At 60.7% G+C, this 18,198-nt stretch overlaps 2 protein-coding genes across 2 annotated transcripts; one reads left to right on the top strand and one right to left on the bottom strand.

Moving 5' to 3' along the window:
- Positions 1 to 96: 96 nt before the first annotated feature.
- On the top strand, positions 97 to 9,005 carry TM4SF5 (transmembrane 4 L six family member 5). The gene is made up of 5 exons (XM_005313905.4): positions 97 to 420; positions 2,974 to 3,054; positions 3,186 to 3,325; positions 5,032 to 5,224; positions 8,777 to 9,005. The coding sequence occupies exons 1-5, from the start codon at positions 250 to 252 to the stop codon at positions 8,789 to 8,791; spliced, it is 600 nt and encodes a 199-aa protein (XP_005313962.2). The 5' UTR covers positions 97 to 249; the 3' UTR covers positions 8,792 to 9,005.
- A 579-nt stretch (positions 9,006 to 9,584) lies between these two features.
- LOC103307134 (uncharacterized) lies at positions 9,585 to 12,242 on the bottom strand. Its single transcript, XM_065570393.1, has 3 exons — positions 11,835 to 12,242; positions 11,385 to 11,479; positions 9,585 to 10,740 (listed from the first exon to the last, which is right to left on the bottom strand). Exons 1-3 carry the CDS (start codon positions 11,997 to 11,999, stop codon positions 9,585 to 9,587), a joined length of 1,416 nt encoding a protein of 471 aa, XP_065426465.1. The 5' UTR covers positions 12,000 to 12,242.
- Between the last annotated feature and the right edge of the window lie 5,956 nt (positions 12,243 to 18,198).

Consider the following 18,198-nt stretch of genomic DNA (forward strand, 5'->3'; position numbering starts at 1 on the left):
CTTCCCCACACACACACACACTTCAAGGCCGAGCCACGACTCTCCCCCTGGCACCGGGGGGGTGGTGACGTTTCATCCGCCCCAGCCCTTTGCCCGGCTTATCGCAGAGCAAACAGCCCAGGCCAGGGAGACGCGACTGGGAATCCTCCGGCTCCGGGCAGCGGCCCCCCCAAATCCTCCGGCTCCGGGCAGCGGGTGCCCCGATCTCCCCCCGGCTCCAGGCAGTGACGTCCCGCCCCTTCCCGAGCCATGTGCACGGGGCGCTGCTCGCGGCTCGTGGGGCTGGCGCTGGTGCCCATGGCGCTGGGCTGCATCGTGGCCAACGTCCTGCTGATGTTCCCCAACGGGGAGACGGGCTGGACCGAGCACCTCACCCTGCAGGTCTGGCTGATGGGGGGCCTGGTCGGCGGGGGGCTCATGGTGAGTGGAGCAGCACGGGGGGAGGGGACCCTGAGCCAGAACGACCTCCCGCCCCACTCCCCCCGCCGGGCCTCAGCTTCGTGTGTCTGTCCTCCTGTCCCACCCAGCTCCCGCCCATCTCAGGGCTTTCTGTCTGTCCAGGCCGCTGGGTCCCCCCGTCTGTCCAACTGGCTATCCCTGCGCACACCTGGCCACGTGTCCCTCCGCACCTTGTCCCGCCATCTGTGTGCGCCTCTGTCCCGCATCCCCCTGTCTGTCTGTCCCTCTGTTCCGCGTCCCCCCATCTGTCCCTCTGTTCCACATCCCCCTGTCTGTCCGTCCCTCCGAGCCACGTCCCCCCATCTGTGTGCGCCTCTGTCCTGTGTCTCCCCATCTGTCCTGCATCCCCCTCATCTGTCCCTCTGTTCCGCATCTCCCCGTCTGTCTGTCCCTCCGAGCCACATTCCCCCCCATCTGTCCCGCATCTCCCCATCCCTCTGCGCCCTGTCCCTCCGTCTGTCCCATGTCCCCCCATCTGCCCGTCCCTCCGCGCCTTGTCCCCATCTGTCCCTCTGTCCCGCATCTCCCCATCTGTCTGTCCCTCCGAGGCGCATCCCTTCATCTGTCCCATGTCTCCCGCATCTGCCCGTCCCTCCGTGCCTTGTCCCCCCGTCTGTGTGCGCCTCTGTCCCGCATCTCCCCATTTGTCTGTCCCTCCACACCTTGTCCCTCCATCTGTCCCATGTCCCCCCATCTGCCCTTCCCTCTGCGCCTTGTCCCTCCGTCTGTCCTGCATCCCCCCGTCTGTCTGTCCCTCTGCGCCGTGTCCCCGTGTCTGTCCCATGTCCCCCCATCTGCCCGTCCCTCCGAGCCACATCCCCACCATCTGTCTGCCCCTCCGAGCTGCGTCCCCCATCTGTCTGTCCCTCCCCGCATGTCATGTTCCCACCTCTTTGTCTGCCTGGCCCTCCATCCGTGCGCACGTCCCCCCTGCCGACCCGGTCTCTCTGCCCCCCTCCCCCGGGTGCTGCCAGCATGTGGGGCGTGGGGGGAAAGGGGAGATGCGGTGATCGCCGGGGGTTGCTCCAGGGTACGCGTTGTTCGGCAGCCCTGTGTGCGACAGGGACGTGCGACCCGTGGGGAGAGACACGCTCATCGGATTCCCTCCCGGGGAGACCCGGGGCCGAGTCGCGGAGAAGCTCCAGCGGGAGCTTCGAGGACCGAACCTTGACTCCTTCGCCCGCCCCGCATTGGCCAAGCGACAGCCCCCAGCTGGCGGGTGAAGACATGAGGTGCTGGGGGCGTCCGGCACGCTCTCGGAGTTGCTCCTGGGACATTGGGTAAAGGCTGGGGCGTGGCACAGACCCTGTGAATCGGTGACGGGGGTACGCATTGGACGAGGACCCAAAGACATCCCCACCCCCAGATACCTTGCGCGGAAACTTTGCTTGGGCTGGTTTCCGCTACAGGTCTGTATCCCACCGCTGCCACTAACAGCGTCCCGACCTGCCCCTTCCTGGGCACGGCCACCCCGGGGTCCGTAGCTCCGCCCAGCGACCTCTGTTCTCTTGATCACTGGCCAGACACGTACCCGTCGGGCAAGTCCTTGTCACCGGTAATGACCCCCCGGCTGATGGGGTGTCCCGGATCCACGGGCTCGGCACTACAGCCCGGCTTTTAAACTGCCCCTTGGAGGGACCAGGCTGGGTCGGTCCCATTCTTCCTTCAGGGTCGGCCCAGGCAGCCTCACCGCCTCCACGGCCGAGTCTCCTGTCCCCAGCCCTCCGCATGCTCGACCTTGTGCGTCCCACCGAGCCAGACCCCTCTGCCGGGACCCACTGGGGTCCGATCCAGATTGCAGCAGGCTCCTGAGACACCACCCCCCGCCCCAGGATCTGGGCCCGGAGTGCTCGCTGCCCCAGATTTGTGTGTGGATGGAAGCGCCGGGGGCTAGGTCTCAAACCGGAGCCAGCGCTTGTGCCGTGTAGACATTCCCGGAGAGCTCCCCTCTTAACCCAGCCGCCTGGCCTTAGGTCCTCCGGCTCGGGGCCTTTCCTCATTTCCCTGCAGAGCAGTGGGGGATGGGGGAATCTCTTGGCGATAAGTGGCTTGGTGGGGTTCACTGCCCCTTGTCTCTTCTGGTGCCTCTGCTCCCCCCTTGGATGCTCAGGGCACAGCAAGGCAGAGCCCAGAGGGAAACTGAGGCACACTTAGGCCGCATAACAATTTCTCGCGCATTCCCACCCTCCTCACACATGGTCCCTTCCCCACAGGGAATCGTATTGATTGGGGGTGGGGCTGTGCGTGCTGGGGAGCATCCCGTGCCAGCGCTTCCCCCCACTGCTAGCTTCCTTTTTCGACCAAGTACACCCCGTTTGCCCTTTGCCCTGGCGCTGCCGATATCAGGCGGCTGATACCGGGGCCTTATCGGCCGATACCGGTGACACAGCCACTCGGGAGGGGCCTGGGGAACTGCCTGACACCGGATGGGCCCGTGGGACTGATTGCGGGGGGCGGGGGGGGGGCTTAGGAGCTGCTGGTTTTGATCTGTGTCCCCCCCCCCCCCCATTTCAGGTTCTCTGCCCCGGGCTCTCGGCCATCCGCGCCGGGGGGAAGGGCTGCTGTGGAGTCGGATGCTGCGGGAACCGGTGCCGGGTACGGACCCTCCTTCCTGGGGCAGGTGGGCAGTTGGGGGGCAGTGTGGGGACTGTAAGGGATGAGGTGGGGGCAGTGGGGGAGCGGGGGGGCTGCTCTCTGCTCTCACAACCCCCCGTTTCCCCCCACAGATGCTGCGCTCCGTGTTCTGCTCGCTATGGGGCGTCCTGGGGGGGTTTTACTGCCTGGTTGTGTCTGCCACCGGCCTGGCCAAGGGGCCCCTCTGCCAGGATGCTGAGGGGACATGGGGGTCGCCCTTCCAGGACATCAGGTAAGGGGGCGGGGCCCTGCTCCATCCCATAATAATCTTGGTGGGGAGCCCCGGGAGCTGGGAGCCCCCCAGCCTGACACCCGAAAACTCTAGCCCCCCACAACCCCAACCCTGACCCGCCCAGCCCCCCAAATCCTGCCCCCCCCACAACCCTGGCCCTCCTAACCAGGGCTGGCTTTAGGAAGTGCGGGGCCCAATTCAAACATTTTTGGCGGGGCCCCAAAAAAAACATGTACAAAAAAGCCTTTCATTTCTTCCATGTATTATTTACTTTCCATAACTGTATAAATAATAAAATTATATATTATGTACATTGCATCATATATGCTGTTGATCGGTTATTAATGAGCTCCGTTTCACGTGTGTGGGTCCCCGCCACTCCCTGAGGGTGTGCTAGGGTGACCAGATGTCCTGATTTTATAGGGACAGCCCCGATTTTGGGGTCTTTTTCTTATATAGGATCCTATTACACCCCACCCCCTGTCCCGATTTTTCACACTTGCTGTCTGGTCACGCTAGTGGTGTGCACATGTGTGGGTCCCAGCTGCTCCCTGCCCCCCTCATTGAAGCAGGTGTGCAGGGTTACTGCCCTGGGAACTGCAGGGCACCAGTGGACATGGGGCTGGCTGGAGGCAGGGCAGGGGGTGCGGGGCTGGCTGGAGACAGGGGTGTGTGGGGTGGGCTGGCTGGCTTCAGGCAGGGCCGCAGGGGGGTGCGGCAGGGGTTGGCAGGGCTGGAGACAGAGGAGTGCGGGACTGGCTGGCTTCAGGCAGGGGGGAGCAGCAGGGATTGGCTGCAGGCAGGGCAGGGGGTGCAGGGCTGGTGTGGGCAGGGGGGTGCAGCAGAGGCAGCTGGATCCCCGGCCCTTTAAATAGCCCCCGGAGTCTCCCGCTATCCCAGGGCTCTGGGGGCTATTTAAAGGGCCCGGGGCTCCCCTGCTTCCACCGCCCCAGCCCTTTCAATAGCTGCGGGAGCCCTGGGGAAGCGGTGGGGCTCCAGCGGCTATTTAAAGGGCCGGGGCAGTAGAAGCAACGGGAGCCCCGGACTTTTTAAATAGCCCCCAGAGCCCCGCAGCCCTACCCCAGGGCTCCAGCAGTGGGGGTCTGGTGGCAATTTAAAGGGCCTGGGTCTCGAGCCCATGCTGGGAGCCCCAGGCCCTTTAAATTGCCCCCTGGGGAAGCCGGGCCACCCCGGTACGGCGCACTGGCTCCTGCCGTCATGCTGTGCCGGGGCTTGGGCGCGGGGCCCTCTTAGGCACGAGGCCCGATTCAGGGGAATTGGTTGAATTGGCCTAAAGCCGGCCCTGCTCCTAACCTTCACCGGAATCCTCCCCCTTCCACAGCTCTCAGAAATCCTGCCTCCCCCCAGATCCAGGTCCCCCCCACCCCATGGACCCAGGTCTGCCCCTCCGCAATGCCCCAAAATTTCCCCTGGCAGTGCTGGGGGCGCACCCCCTCCCTCGCTCCCACCCCACCCCAAGGCCAACAGGAACCCCCTGGGGAAAACAAGGCAGGCGTGGGGAAGGGAGGTTCATAAAGATAGCACCCCAACTCCCACGCTCCCTGCCCCCTTCCCCCACCACTCCTGCCCCCAATTCTGATTCCACTCGCTGCCCCCCTCCCTGACCTCGGCCGCCCAGGATCACACTCCCCCCCCGCTCTGCTCCCTGAGCCGCCTCACCCTGACTGTGTCCCCCCGCCCCACAGCGAGAACTACCTGGCGAACCGGACGCTGTGGGAGCTGTGCGTGACTCCGCCACGGGTGGTGCTGTGGCACGTGGTCCTGTTCTCCGTCACCCTGGGGCTGGGGGCCATGGAGCTGGCCCTGTGCACCCTGCAGGTGCTCAACGGGCTACTGGGCACCGTGTGCGGGGACTGCCGCAAGCCAGCCGAACGCCAGGTGAGAGACGCCCGGGGGTTGGGGAATACCTGGCTGGGGCCCACGGGGAGCTGGGTAAATACCGGCTGGGGCATGCGGAGACCTAGGTAAAAACCCAGTTTACGGGGCGGCCGGGGAGCTGGGTAAATACCCGGTTTGGGGGGCGCCCGGGGAGCTGGATAACTACCCGGTTTGTGGTGCCCGGGGAGCTGGGTAACTACCCAGTTTGGGGCGCCCGGGGAGGTGGGTAACTACCCGGTTTGTGGCGCCCGGGGAGCTGGGTAAATACCCGGTTTGCGGGGCGCCTGGGGAGCTGGGTAACTACCCGGTTTGGGGGCACCCGGGGAGCTGGGTAAATACCCGGTTTGGGGGGTGCCCAGGGAGGTGGGTAACTACTCGGTTTGGGGGGTGCCCGGGGAGGTGGGTAACTACCCGGTTTGGGGGGCGCCCAGGGAGGTGGGTAACTACTCGGTTTGGGGGGTGCCCGGGGAGGTGGGTAACTACCCGGTTTGGGGGGCGCCCCGGGAGCTGGGTAAGTACCCGGTTTGTGGCGCCCGGGGAGCTGGGTAAATACTCGGTTTGGGGGGTTCCGGGGTAACTACCCGGTTTGGGGGCACCCGGGGAGCTGGGTAAATACCCGGTTTGGGGGGCGCCCGGGGAGCTGGCTAAATACCTGGTTTGGAGCACCCGGGGAGCTGGCTAAATACCTGGTTTGGAGCGCCCGGGGAGCTGGGTAAATACCTGGTTTAGGGGGCGTCCGGGGAGCTGGGTAAGTACCCGGTTTGTGGCGCCCGGGGAGCTGGGTAAATACCCGGTTTGGGGGGCGCCCGGGGAGCTGGGTAAGTACCCGGTTTGTGGCGCCCGGGGAGCTGGGTAAATACTCGGTTGGGGGGGGGGGCCGGGGTAACTACCCGGTTTGGGGGGCGCCCAGGGAGCTGGGTAACTACCCGGTTTGGGGGGCGCCCGGGGAGCTGGGTAAATACCCGGTTTGGGGGGCACCCAGGGAGCTGGGTATATACCCGGTTTGGGGGCGCCCCGGGAGCTGGGTAAATACCCGGTTTGTGGCACCTGGGGAGCTGGGTAAATACCCGGTTTGGGGGTGCCCAGGGAGCTGGGTAAATACCCGGTTTGTGGCACCCGGGGAGCTGGATAACTACCCAGTTTGGGGCGCCCGGGGAGGTGGGTAACTACCCGGTTTGTGGTGCCCGGGGAGCTGGGTAAATACCCGGTTTGCGGGGCGCCTGGGGAGCTGGGTAACTACCCGGTTTGGGGGCACCCGGGGAGCTGGGTAAATACCTGGCTTGCAGGATGGCCCGGGGAGCTGGGTAACTACCCGGTTTGGGGGGCGCCCGGGGAGCTGGGTAAATACCTGGTTTGGGACTCCGGGGGAGCTGGGTAACTAACCGGTTTGGGGGACGCCCGGGGAGCTGGGTAAGTACCCGGTTTGGGGGGCGCCCAGACAGCTGGGTAAATACTCGGTTTGGGGCGCGCCCAGGGAACTGGGTAAATACCCAGTTTGGGGCGCTGGGGGAGCTGGGTAAATACCTGGCTTGGGGGGCACCCGGGTAGCTGAGTAACTACCCAGTTTGGGGGGTGCCCGGGGAGCTGGATAACTACCCAGTTTGGGGGGGTGCCCAGACAGCTGGGTAAATACCCGGTTTGGGTTGGCGCCCAGGGAGCTGGGTAAATACCTGGTTTGGGGGTGCCCGGGGAGCTGGGTAAATACCTGGTTTGGAGGGCACCCGGGGAGCTGCGTAAATACCCGGTTTGGGGGGTGCCCGGAGAGCTGGGTAAATACCCGGTTTGGGGGGCGCCTGGGGAGGTGGGTAACTACCCGGTTTGGGGGGCACCCGGGGAGCTGGGTAACTACCTGGTTTGGGGAGCGCCCGGGGAGCTGGGTAACTACCTGGTTTTGGGGGGGCCGGGGTAACTACCCGGTTTGGGGGGCGCCCAGGGAGCTGGGTAACTACCCGGTTTGGGGGGCGCCCGGGGAGCTGGGTAAATACCCAGTTTGGGGGGCGCCTGGGGAGCTGGGTAAATACCTGGTTTGTGGCACCCGGGGAACTGGGTAAATACTCGGTTTGGGGGGCGCCCGGGGAGCTGGGTAAATACCCGGTTTGGGGGGCGCCCAGGGAGCTGGGTAACTAACCGGTTTGCGGGGCACCCGCGGAGCTGGGTAACTAACCGGTTTGGGGGTGCCCAGGGAGCTGGGTAACTAACCGGTTTGCGGGGCACCTGCGGAGCTGGGTAACTAACCGGTTTGCGGGGCGCCCGCGGAGCTTGGTAACTACCCGGTTTGGGGGGCGCCCGCGGAGCTGGGTAACTACCCGGTTTGGGGGGCGCCCAGGGAGGTGGGTAACTACTCGGTTTGGGGGGTGCCCGGGGAGGTGGGTAACTACCCGGTTTGGGGGGTGCCCGGGGAGGTGGGTAACTACCCGGTTTGGGGGGGCGCCCAGGGAGGTGGGTAACTACTCGGTTTGGGGGGTGCCCGGGGAGGTGGGTAACTACCCGGTTTGGGGGGCGCCCAGGCAGGTGGGTAACTACTCGGTTTGGGGGGTGCCCGGGGAGGTGGGTAAATACCTGGTTTGGGGGGCGCCCGGGGAGCTGGGTAAGTACCCGGTTTGTGGCGCCCGGGGAGCTGGGTAAATACTCGGTTTGGGGGGTTCCGGGGTAACTACCCGGTTTGGGGGCACCCGGGGAGCTGGGTAAATACCCGGTTTGGGGGGCACCCAGGGAGGTGGGTAACTACTCGGTTTGGGGGGTGCCCGGGGAGGTGGGTAACTACCCGGTTTGTGGCACCCGGGGAGGTGGGTAACTACTCGGTTTGGGGGGTGCCTGGGGAGATGGGTAACTACTCGGTTTGGGGGGTGCCTGGGGAGATGGGTAACTACTCGGTTTGGGGGGCACCCGGGGAGCTGGGTAACTAACCGGTTTGCGGGGCGCCCGCGGAGCTTGGTAACTACCCGGTTTGGGGGGCGCCCGCGGAGCTTGGTAACTACCCGGTTTGGGGGGCACCCGCGGAGCTGGGTAACTACCCGGTTTGGGGGGCGCCCAGGGAGGTGGGTAACTACTCGGTTTGGGGGGTACCCGGGGAGGTGGGTAAATACCCGGTTTGGGGGGTGCCCAGGGAGGTGGGTAACTACTCGGTTTGGGGGGTGCCTGGGGAGGTGGGTAACTACCCGGTTTGGGGGGCGCCCGGGGAGGTGGGTAACTACTCGGTTTGGGGGGTGCCCGGGGAGGTGGGTAACTACCCGGTTTGGGGGGCGCCCAGGGAGTTGGGTAACTACTCGGTTTGGGGGGTGCCCGGGGAGGTGGGTAAATACCCGGTTTGGGGGGCACCCGGGGAGCTGGGTAAATACCCGGTTTGGGGGGCGCCCGGGGAGCTGGGTAAGTACCCGGTTTGTGGCGCCCGGGGAGCTGGGTAAGTACCCGGTTTGTGTCACCCGGGGAGCTGGGTAAATACTCGGTTTGGGGGGCGCCCGGGGAGCTGGGTAACTACCCAGCTGGGGCATGTGGGGAACTGGGTAAATACCTGGTGACTAACTTCCTGGATCTCTGGTTCCCCTCCCCCAGGGCGAAGGTCTCTGAGCTGCCAATGGACCCCGAAAACCCGGTTTCCGGGGGGCTCTGTCACTCGTTGTCACCCTCCCATCCATCTGTCCATTGCGGGGGCCTGTGGGATGCCTGGGCCCTTTATGGCGGGGGCTCAAGCCGGGCCCCCCAGACCGCGTTCTCATCCACCACTGCCCCCAGACCTCCCAGCTTGTACCTAATTAAAGAGCCCCCCTGCTTCTGCCTGGCACGTGTGGGTTTCATTGGGAGCATGATTTGGGGTGGGGCAGTTGGGAGGAGGGGGGCTGCGGGTGGGGGTCCAGACTCTTAGGGGTCTGACCTCCCCCCCCAGGTCTTGGAGGAGGGGCTGATGCGGAGGTGGGAGCCATTCTAAGGGGGGCAGAGCCCTATGGAAGGGGCTGGGGGCCCAGGAGAGGGGGCAGAGCTGGGGGGCTCAGTGAAGGGGGCTACTCCTCCCACTGGCCCTTGATGGGGTGCAACTCTGCCTCCCATGCCCCCCCCAGATTCCCTCTTGCCCCCCAAGCCAGGCAGTCCATGCCCTGGAGCCAGGTGGGAGCCCCCGCCTTCTAGAGGGGACAGGCCCCTGCCCTATTCCCCACCCCCCTGAGCCAGGCAGTCTGTCTGGCGGGGGGGGGTGAGGGAATTGGATGGGAGGGTTGGATCTCTAATTCCCACCCTCTGCCCCCCCTTAGCTGGGAGGGAGCGACATCCCCCCACCCCATAGCCAGGGTGGTGTCCGGCCATTAAGATGCCGGTCAGCTCAGGTCCAAAGTAAGTCGTTTATTGGGGGGGGTCACACAGACAGGGGCTAGCGGGGGAGCAGCTGGGAGCAGGGTTCATGGGGGGGCGGGGAGTGGGAGTAGCAGGGATTGGGGGGCAGGGGGCAGTGGGGCGTGGTCAGCGCCCACCGGACGACCTGGTTTGGGGGTTCTGCGGTGAGGTGCGAGGGGTCCGGGGGGGTGTGCGGGGTGTCTGCGGTGGGGTGGTGGGGGTCTGGGTTGTGGTTGGGGTCTGGGTTGTGGTGATGGGGGGCTTGGTTGAGGTGGGGGTCTGGGTTGTGGAGGTAGGGGGCTGCGTTGAGGTGATGGGCTCGGTTGACGTGGGGGTCTGGGTTGAGGTGGGGGTCTGGGTTGTGGAGGTAGGGGGCTGCGCTGAGGTGATGGGGGGCTCGGTTGACGTGGGGGTCTGGGTTGAGGTGATGGGGGGCTCGGTTGAGGTGGGGGTCTGGGTTGTGGAGGTGGGGGGCTGTGTTGAGGTGGGGGTCTGGGTTGTGGAGGTAGGGGGCTGCGTTGTGATGGGGGGCTGGGTTGAGGTGGGGGGCTGGGTTGTGGAGGTAGGGGGCTGCGTTGAGGTGATGGGGGGCTCGGTTGATGTGGGGGGCTGGGTTGAGGTGATGGGGGGCTCGGTTGATGTGGGGGTCTGGGTTGTGGAGGTGGGGGGCTGCGTTGAGGTGATGGGGGGCTCGGTTGAGGTGGGGGACTGGGTTGTGGAGGTGGGGGGCTGCGTTGAGGTGGGGGACTGGGTTGTGGAGGTGGGGGGCTGCGTTGAGGTGATGGGGGGCTCGGTTGAGGTGGGGGTCTGGGTTGTGGAGGTGGGGGGCTGCGTTGAGGTGGGGGGACTGGGTTGTGGAGGTAGGGGGCACGGCTGTGGTGGTGGTCAGGGTTTCAGGCCTGCAGCATCTGAAGTAGACATCGTTCAGGGCCGTGTCATCCCCTTTGCCCTGGGGGGCCTCCACTTTGGTGGCGATGGTGCAGATGCCCCGCGGGCCGCAGGAGCAGCTCTGGGGGCCCCAGTTGCCCCGGCGCAGCCCGTCCCCCCTCAGCTCCGCCCCGCCCGTGCAGACGAACTCGATGTTGTTGGCGGCCGTGTCGTCCTTGAGGCCCCGGCAGGGCTCCACCCGCAGCCGGAACTGGGTCAGCCGCTGCCCCGAGGGGCATTTCTTCACTAGACCCCACGAGCCCCACCTGGGAGGAGAGAACGGGTCAGCTGGGTACGGCCCACAGGGGGTGCTGCCTTCCCCCCAACCTCTGCCACCCTGGGCTGGGAGCTGCTGCCCTAGTGTCCCACCGCTACCACCACCACGATCCCACTTCTGACACCACTAACCCACTGTCAATACCACGATCCCACCCCTGCCCCCCACTAACCCACTGCCAATACCACGATCCCACCACTAACACCAGTAACCCGCTGTCAATACTATGATCCCACCCCTGCCCTCCAACCAGCTGTCAATACCACGATCCCACTTTTACCACCACTAACCCACTGCTGTCACTGACGTCCCGCCATCGATGCCACCCTCCCATCTCCGCCACCACTAACCCACTGTCAATACCATGATCCCACCCCTGCCCCCACTAACCCACTGCCAATACCGCGATCCCATCTTCGCCACCACTAACCCACTGCCAATACCACGATCCCACCACTGCCACCACTAACCCACTGCTGACACTGACGTCCCACCATTGATGCCACCCTCCCATCTCTGCCACCGACCCCAGCTCTCTTGGTGACACCCCTTTTCCACTTGTGCGCATGGAGCCTGGTGCCCCCTCTGCCAGGTGCCCGCACCCTCCGTTGGGCCCCTCCCCACAGTACTCACGGCCCCACGTTGGACTGGATGGTGCTGCCGTCAGAGCAGAGCAGCCGGATCCCGTTCAGCGCCGTGTCATCCCCGGCGAGCTGGGGCAGCTCCACCTGCAACGGGGTATTGGGGGGGAACAAGCCTGGGCATTAGAGACTGGTCCCCCATCACTTCAGTGCAAGGAGATGGGGGCCAGAGGGGTGTGGGGAGGGGGAAATTGAGCAGAGGGGCTCAGGACTGTGGGGTTGGGGAGGAGGGCAGGGGCAGGGGGAGCTGGGCTGGGGAAGGGGGAAGGGATGTGGGAGGGTGAAGGGTGCAGGGAGTGGGGCAGGGATGTGGGAGGGTGAAGGGGGCAGGGAGTGGGGCAGGGGGGAGCTGAGCTGGGGAAGGGGGCAGGGGATGGGGGGAGGGTGAAGGGGGCAGGGAGTGGGGCAGGGGGGAGCCGGGCTGCCGAGTGTGAATCTTTACCTTCAGGGAGAACCCAATGGCGAAGCTGTTGCCGGGGCAGGACTGTTCTGCGCCCCACGTGCCCCATATCCCCCCGTTGCTAACGTGGATCTTGGTGTGGCCCCATGCGCCCCACAGGCAGCAGCCGAGCAGAAGGCCGAGCGTGGCGTGCAGGGAGCTGTCCATGGCTGGGTAGGCGAGCGGAGGAAGCCAGCAGCAGATGTGCAGCTCCTGGCACGGGGCAGGGGTGTTTTATACCCGGGGGTGTGGGCTGGGCTGGGTTCCAGCCTGTGTGGGCAGTGCAAAGGGGTCGGTCTCGCCTTCTCTCGGCATGGGGTCAGGGCTATAATTAGGTTAATCCTGCCCAGACTATCCCGGGGCGCATGATGCAAGGTTCCTACGCCACCCACCTAGGGTTCTGCTGCCTCATCGGCCCAAAACTCCCAGAGCAAACACGTAATGTGACAACACCTCTGGCCTCACGCCAAACGATTCAACCATGCCCGCTGACACCGGGTGCCTTTATGGGGCCAGCATCCCACTGTTACCACTTTGGACGTGGTATCCCACCGCTAACACCACTATGCTGTTACGGTGCCAGGATCCCACTGTTAACACTTCCGTGGGAAATAAGGCGTGGAAACGAGGGAGAGGCCGGGTCCCCGGTTCAGAGCGATGTGGATCACAACCCAGTACTGTGGTTTGAATGCGGCTAAATGCCACCGTACACAACACGGAACGAGGCGCGTCAGCCGTACACGGGCCGGGGAGTCTCTCCTGGGGAGCAGCAACTCTGAAGCAGATTTGGGGGGCGGGGAGGGTAATCAGCGGAACGTGAGCTCCCGGGGCGACGCTGTGACCAGAAGGGCGAATGCCATCCCGGGCTGCGTAAGCGGGAATCTCGCGTAGGGGCAGAGAGGCGATTTCACTGCTGGATCGGGCCCAGACGCTGCCCACAGTTCCGGCCGGAGGGTGATTCCATCGCAGAGGGGTCAGAGAGGAGCCAGGAGAAGGATTAAAAACCCTGCCTGCGAGTGAGAGACTCCAGGAGCTCAGTTAGCGTAACGAAGAGGCGGCGAAGGGGTGACGGATCCCGGGCTGTAAGTACCGACGCGGGGAGCGAATGTTTCACTAGCAGAGGCAGGTCTAACCCGGTCGAGGGCCGGGAGTTGGAACCAGACGAATTCGGACTGGAAACAAGATGGAAAACGTCTAACAGTGAGGGGGGCTTGTCCCCATGGGCCCGTCTGAGCTGGGGAAGGGCGGTGAGGCCAGGCAGCGTAGATTCGCCACGGGGTTAAGGCAGCTAGTGGCGGCTGGGATGAACCAGGCTGGAGTCGGACTTTCCTGGCAGAAGCAATGACGCTTGTTTTCTGTGGCCTCCAGGAGGCCTGTCTCGGTTTGGCTCCATGTGGTCGTGGCCGGGGCACCAGCAGGGCTTCAAAGCCCATCTGCTCACGTCCAGGCCTGCAGCCCCTACCGCTCATTATGAGTTAATTGTCTGTGTACCTCTGGGGTCATTTCCAGAGCCAGGCAGCCGACGGGGTGACCTCCATCGATGTCTCCCTCCCAGGGGGGGTCTTCACTCCCATGCACCCGCTGGGTGGTAATGCATAATAAATTGGGGAAACTGAGTCACACGGCTAGTTCACTTGGAAATTTCTGCAATCCCTGCGTTCTCTACGCCTAACATCTTATCTCCCCTTTTGGATGGCAGCTGCCCCACCTTCCCGTTTCTCAGAAACACCCAGTCCACCCAGATATCCGTGTCATTCCTTATAATTATAGGCCTGTTTGTCTGAAACAGATCCAGGGCGAGATAATGGAGCGGCTGATATGGGGACTGAATTAATAAACAATTAAGAGGGCGTAATGCAATGAATTCCACTGTCACGTTATTGACATGAACTGGGACCATATAGATCATTGTTGCAACCAAGGTCCTGGAGTGGCACCAAATCTTGTATAAAGGGGGTCAAATAAGGTGTTTAAGACCAGGCTATGGGTTGCTGGTTATGATTATGCTGGCTGGGTGCATGGATCATTTTTGTAGTTGAAGTTATGAATATTGTATTTCTATCTGTGTTTACCGCTTGTGCTCTGCTTCTGGGAGACACCCCAGACAAGCTGGTGTCAGCTCTGCCTAGCCTGCTTGATGGCCCATTAAGGCCCATCAGCTACACAACTGCCCCATTGAGAGAAGGCAGATACACCTTGTGACTCAGCAAAGTATGCAGGGACTGGCCCATGTGACTCCAGACTCCATTTTGCTGTAGTTTTCCACAGTAAGGACAAAGAGGTGTTCTCACACCTGGAGGAGACTATAAAAGGCAGCTTCAGCTCCTCCATGCTGTCATCAGTCCTGCTTCTCACCTCTGGAGGGACTTTGCTACAAACGGAAGCTCTGAACAAGTCTCTGCCGAGACTCATCAAGCCCTCGGATCGCTACCCCTTCCTGCTTCTCCACGTGGGCACCAATGATACTGCCAAGAATGACCTTGAGCGGATCACTGCAGACTACGTGGCTCTGGGAAGAAGGATAAAGGAGTTTGAGGCGCAAGTGGTGTTCTCGTCCATCCTCCCTGTGCAAGGAAAAGGCCGGGGTAGAGACCACTGAATCGTGGAAGTCAACGAATGGCTACGCAGGTGGTGTCGGAGAGAAGGCTTTGGATTCTTCGACCATGGGATGGTGTTCCAAGAAGGAGGAGTGCTAGGCAGAGACGGGCTCCACCTAACGAAGAGAGGGAAGAGCATCTTCGCCAGCAGGCTGGCTAACCTACTGAGGAGGGCTTTAAACTAGGTTCACCGGGGGAAGGAGACCAAAGCCCTGAGGTAAGTGGGGAAATGGGATCCTGGGAGGAAGCACAAGCAGGAGAGCGCAAGAGGGGAGGACTCCTGTCTCATGCTGAGAAAGAGGGACGATCGATGAGTTATCTTAAGTGCCTATACACAAATGCAAGAAGCCTGGGAAACAAGCAGGGAGAACTGGAAGTCCTGGCACAGTCAGGGAACTATGATGTGATTGGAATAACAGAGACTTGGTGGGATAACTCACATGACTGGAGTACTGTCATGGATGGATATAAACTGTTCAGGAAGGACAGGCAGGGCAGAAAAGGTGGGGGAGTTGCGTTGTATGTAAGAGAGGAGTATGACTGCTCAGAGCTCCGGTATGAAACTGCAGAAAAACCTGAGAGTCTCTGGATAAAGTTGAGAAGTGTGAGCAACAAGGGTGATGTCGTGGTTGGAGTCTGCTATAGACCACCAGACCAGGGGATGAGGTGGACGAGGCTTTCTTCTGGCAACTAGCAGAAGTTGCTAGATCGCAGGCCCTGGTTCTCATGGGAGACTTTAATCACCCTGATATCTGCTGGGAGAGCAATACAGCGGTGCACAGACAATCCAGGAAATTTTTGGAAAGTGTAGGGCACAATTTCCTGGTGCAAGTGCTGGAGGAACCAACTAGGGGCAGAGCTTTTCTTGACCTGCTACTCACAAACAGAGAAGAACTAGTAGGGGAAGCAAAAGTGGATGGGAACCTGGGAGGCAGTGACCATGAGATGGTCAAGTTCAGGATCCTGACACAAGGAAGAAAGGAGAGCAGCAGAATACGGACCCTGGACTTCAGAAAAGCAGACTTTGACTCCCTCAGGGAACTGATGGGCAGGATCCCCTGGGAGAATAACATGAGGGGGAAAGGAGTCCAGGAGAGCTGGCTGTATTTTAAAGAATCCTTATTGAGGTTGCAGGAACAAATCATCCCGATGTGTAGAAAGAATAGTAAATATGGCAGGCGACCAGCTTGGCTAAACAGTGAAATCCTTGCTGATCTTAAACGCAAAAAAGAAGCTTACAAGAAGTGGAAGATTGGACAAATGACCAGGGAGGAGTATAAAAATATTGCTCAGGCGTGCAGGAGTGAAATCAGGAAGGCCAAATCACACTTGGAGTTGCAGCTAGCAAGAGATGTTAAGAGTAACAAGAAGGGTTTCTTCAGGTATGTTAGCAACAAGAAGAAAATCAAGGAAAGTGTGGGCCCCTTACTGAATGAGGGAGGCAACCTAGTGACTGAGGATGTGGAAAAAGCTAATGTACTCAATGATTTTTTTGCCTCTGTCTTCACGAACAAGGTCAGCTCCAGACTGCTGCACTGGGCAGCACAATATGGGGAGAAGGTGACCAGCCCTCTGTGGAGAAAGAAGTGGTTCGGGACTATTTAGAAAAACTGGACGTGCACAAGTCCATGGGGCCGGATGCGCTGCATCCGAGGGTGCTAAAGGAGTTGGCGGGTGAGATTGCAGAGCCATTAGCCATTATTTTTGAAAACTCATGGCGATCGGGGGAGGTCCCAGATGACTGGAAAAAGGCTAATGTAGTGCCCATCTTTAAAAAAGGGAAGAAGGAGGATCCGGGGAACTACAGGCCAGTCAGCCTCACCTCAGTCCCTGGAAAAATCATGGAGCAGGTCCTCAAGGAATCAATTATGAAACATTTAGAGAAGAGGAAAGTGATCAGGAACAGTCAGCATGGATTCACGAAGGGGAAGTCGTGCCTGACTAACCTAATTGCCTTCTATGATGAGATAACTGGCTCTGTGGATGAGGGGAAAGCAGTGGATGTGTTATTCCTTGACTTTAGCAAAGCTTTTGATACGGTCTCCCACAGTATTCTTGCCGCCAAGTTAAAGAAGTATGGGCTGGATGAATGGACTGTAAGGTGGATAGAAAGCTGGCTAGATCGTCGGGCTCAACGGGTAGTGATCAATGGCTCCATGTCTAGTTGGCAGCCGGTTTCAAGCGGAGTAGTGCCCCAAGGGTCGGTCCTGGGGCCGGTTTTGTTTAATATCTTTATTAATGATCTGGAGGATGGTGTGGACTGCACTCTCAGCAAGTTTGCAGATGACACTAAACTAGGAGGCGTGGTAGATACACTAGAGGGTAGGGATCGGATACAGAGGGACCTAGACAAATTAGAAGATTGGGCCGAAAAAAACCTGATGAGGTTCAACAAGGACAAGTGCAGAGTCCTGCACTTAGGACGGAAGAATCCCATGCACTGCTACAGACTAGGGACCGAATGGCTAGGTAGCAGTTCTGCAGAAAAGGACCTAGGGGTCACAGTGGACGAGAAGCTGGATATGAGTCAACAGTGTGCTCTTGTTGCCAAGAAGGCTAACGGCATTTTGGGCTGTATAAGTAGGGGCATTGCCAGCAGATCGAGGAACGTGATCGTTCCCCTTTATTCGGCACTGGTGAGGCCTCATCTGGAGTACTGTGTCCAGTTTTGGGCCCCACACTACAAGAAGGATGTGGAAAAATTGGAAAGAGTCCAGCGGAGGGCAACAAAAATGATTAGGGGTCTGGAGCACATGACTTATGAGGAGAGGCTGAGGGACCTGGGATTGTTTAGTCTCCAGAAGAGAAGAATGAGGGGGGATTTGACAGCTGCTTTCAACTACCTGAAGGGGGATCCAAAGAGGATGGAGCTCGGCTGTTCTCAGTGGTGGCAGATAGCAGAACAAGGAGCAATGGTCTCAAGTTGCAGTGGGGGAGGTCCAGGTTGGATATCAGGAAAAACTATTTCACTAGGAGGGTGGTGAAACACTGGAATGCGTTACCTAGGGAGGTGGTGGAGTCTCCTTCCTTGGAGGTTTTTAAGGCCCGGCTTGACAAAGCCCTGGCTGGGATGATTTAGCTGGGAATTGGTCCTGCTTTGAGCAGGGGGTTGGACTAGATGACCTCTTGAGGTCCCTTCCAACCCTGATATTCTATGATTCTATGAAAGGACTGAATGACCCGTCCCAGCTGGGGATGTTCCAGAGACTTGATTTGAACCTGCAGTTTATTCCATCCCGGCTACAAGCCTGAACCAAGAACTTTGCCATTACTGTATGTAATTGATTCCATTTAACCAATTCTAGCTCTCATCTCTATCTTTTTCCTTTTATGAATAAACCTTTCGATTTTAGATTCTAAAGGATTGGCAACAGCGTGATTTGTGGGTAAGATCTGATTTGTATATTGACCTGGGTCTGGGGCTTGGTCCTATGGGATCAGGAGAACCTTTTTCTTTTACTGGGGTATTGGTTTTCATAACCATTTGTCCCCATGACGAGTGGCACTGGTGGTGATACTGGGAAACTGGACTGTCTAAGGGAATTGCTTGTGTGACTTGTGGTTAGCCAGTGGGGTGAGACCAAAGTCCTCTCTGTCTGGCTGGTTTGGTGCCTTAGAGGTGGAGAAACTCCAGCCTTGGGCTGTAACTGCCCTGCTCTAAGCAATTTGTCCTGTATCAATACTCTCAGGTGGGTCCCACCAAAGCCAGCCTCGTTACAGAGACGTAGTCGGCAGGACCCACAGAACCAGGGCAATGAAGCTTTGGGTCA

This window comes from Chrysemys picta, chromosome 16 (assembly GCF_011386835.1).
Source record: "Chrysemys picta bellii isolate R12L10 chromosome 16, ASM1138683v2, whole genome shotgun sequence".
Taxonomy (NCBI): Eukaryota; Metazoa; Chordata; order Testudines; family Emydidae; genus Chrysemys; species Chrysemys picta.

Coding starts and splice junctions, on each gene's coding strand:
- LOC103307134 (XM_065570393.1), bottom strand. CDS start 11,999: ATGGACAGCTCCCTGCACGCCACGCTCGGCCTTCTGCTCGGCTGCTGC. Junction 11,480..11,834: donor CCATTGGGTTCTCCCTGAAG/GTAAAGATTCAC, acceptor ACCCCGTTGCAG/GTGGAGCTGCCCCAGCTCGC. Junction 10,741..11,384: donor ATCCAGTCCAACGTGGGGCC/GTGAGTACTGTG, acceptor CTCTCCTCCCAG/GTGGGGCTCGTGGGGTCTAG.
- TM4SF5 (XM_005313905.4), top strand. CDS start 250: ATGTGCACGGGGCGCTGCTCGCGGCTCGTGGGGCTGGCGCTGGTGCCC. Junction 421..2,973: donor TGGTCGGCGGGGGGCTCATG/GTGAGTGGAGCA, acceptor CCCCCATTTCAG/GTTCTCTGCCCCGGGCTCTC. Junction 3,326..5,031: donor TCGCCCTTCCAGGACATCAG/GTAAGGGGGCGG, acceptor CCCGCCCCACAG/CGAGAACTACCTGGCGAACC.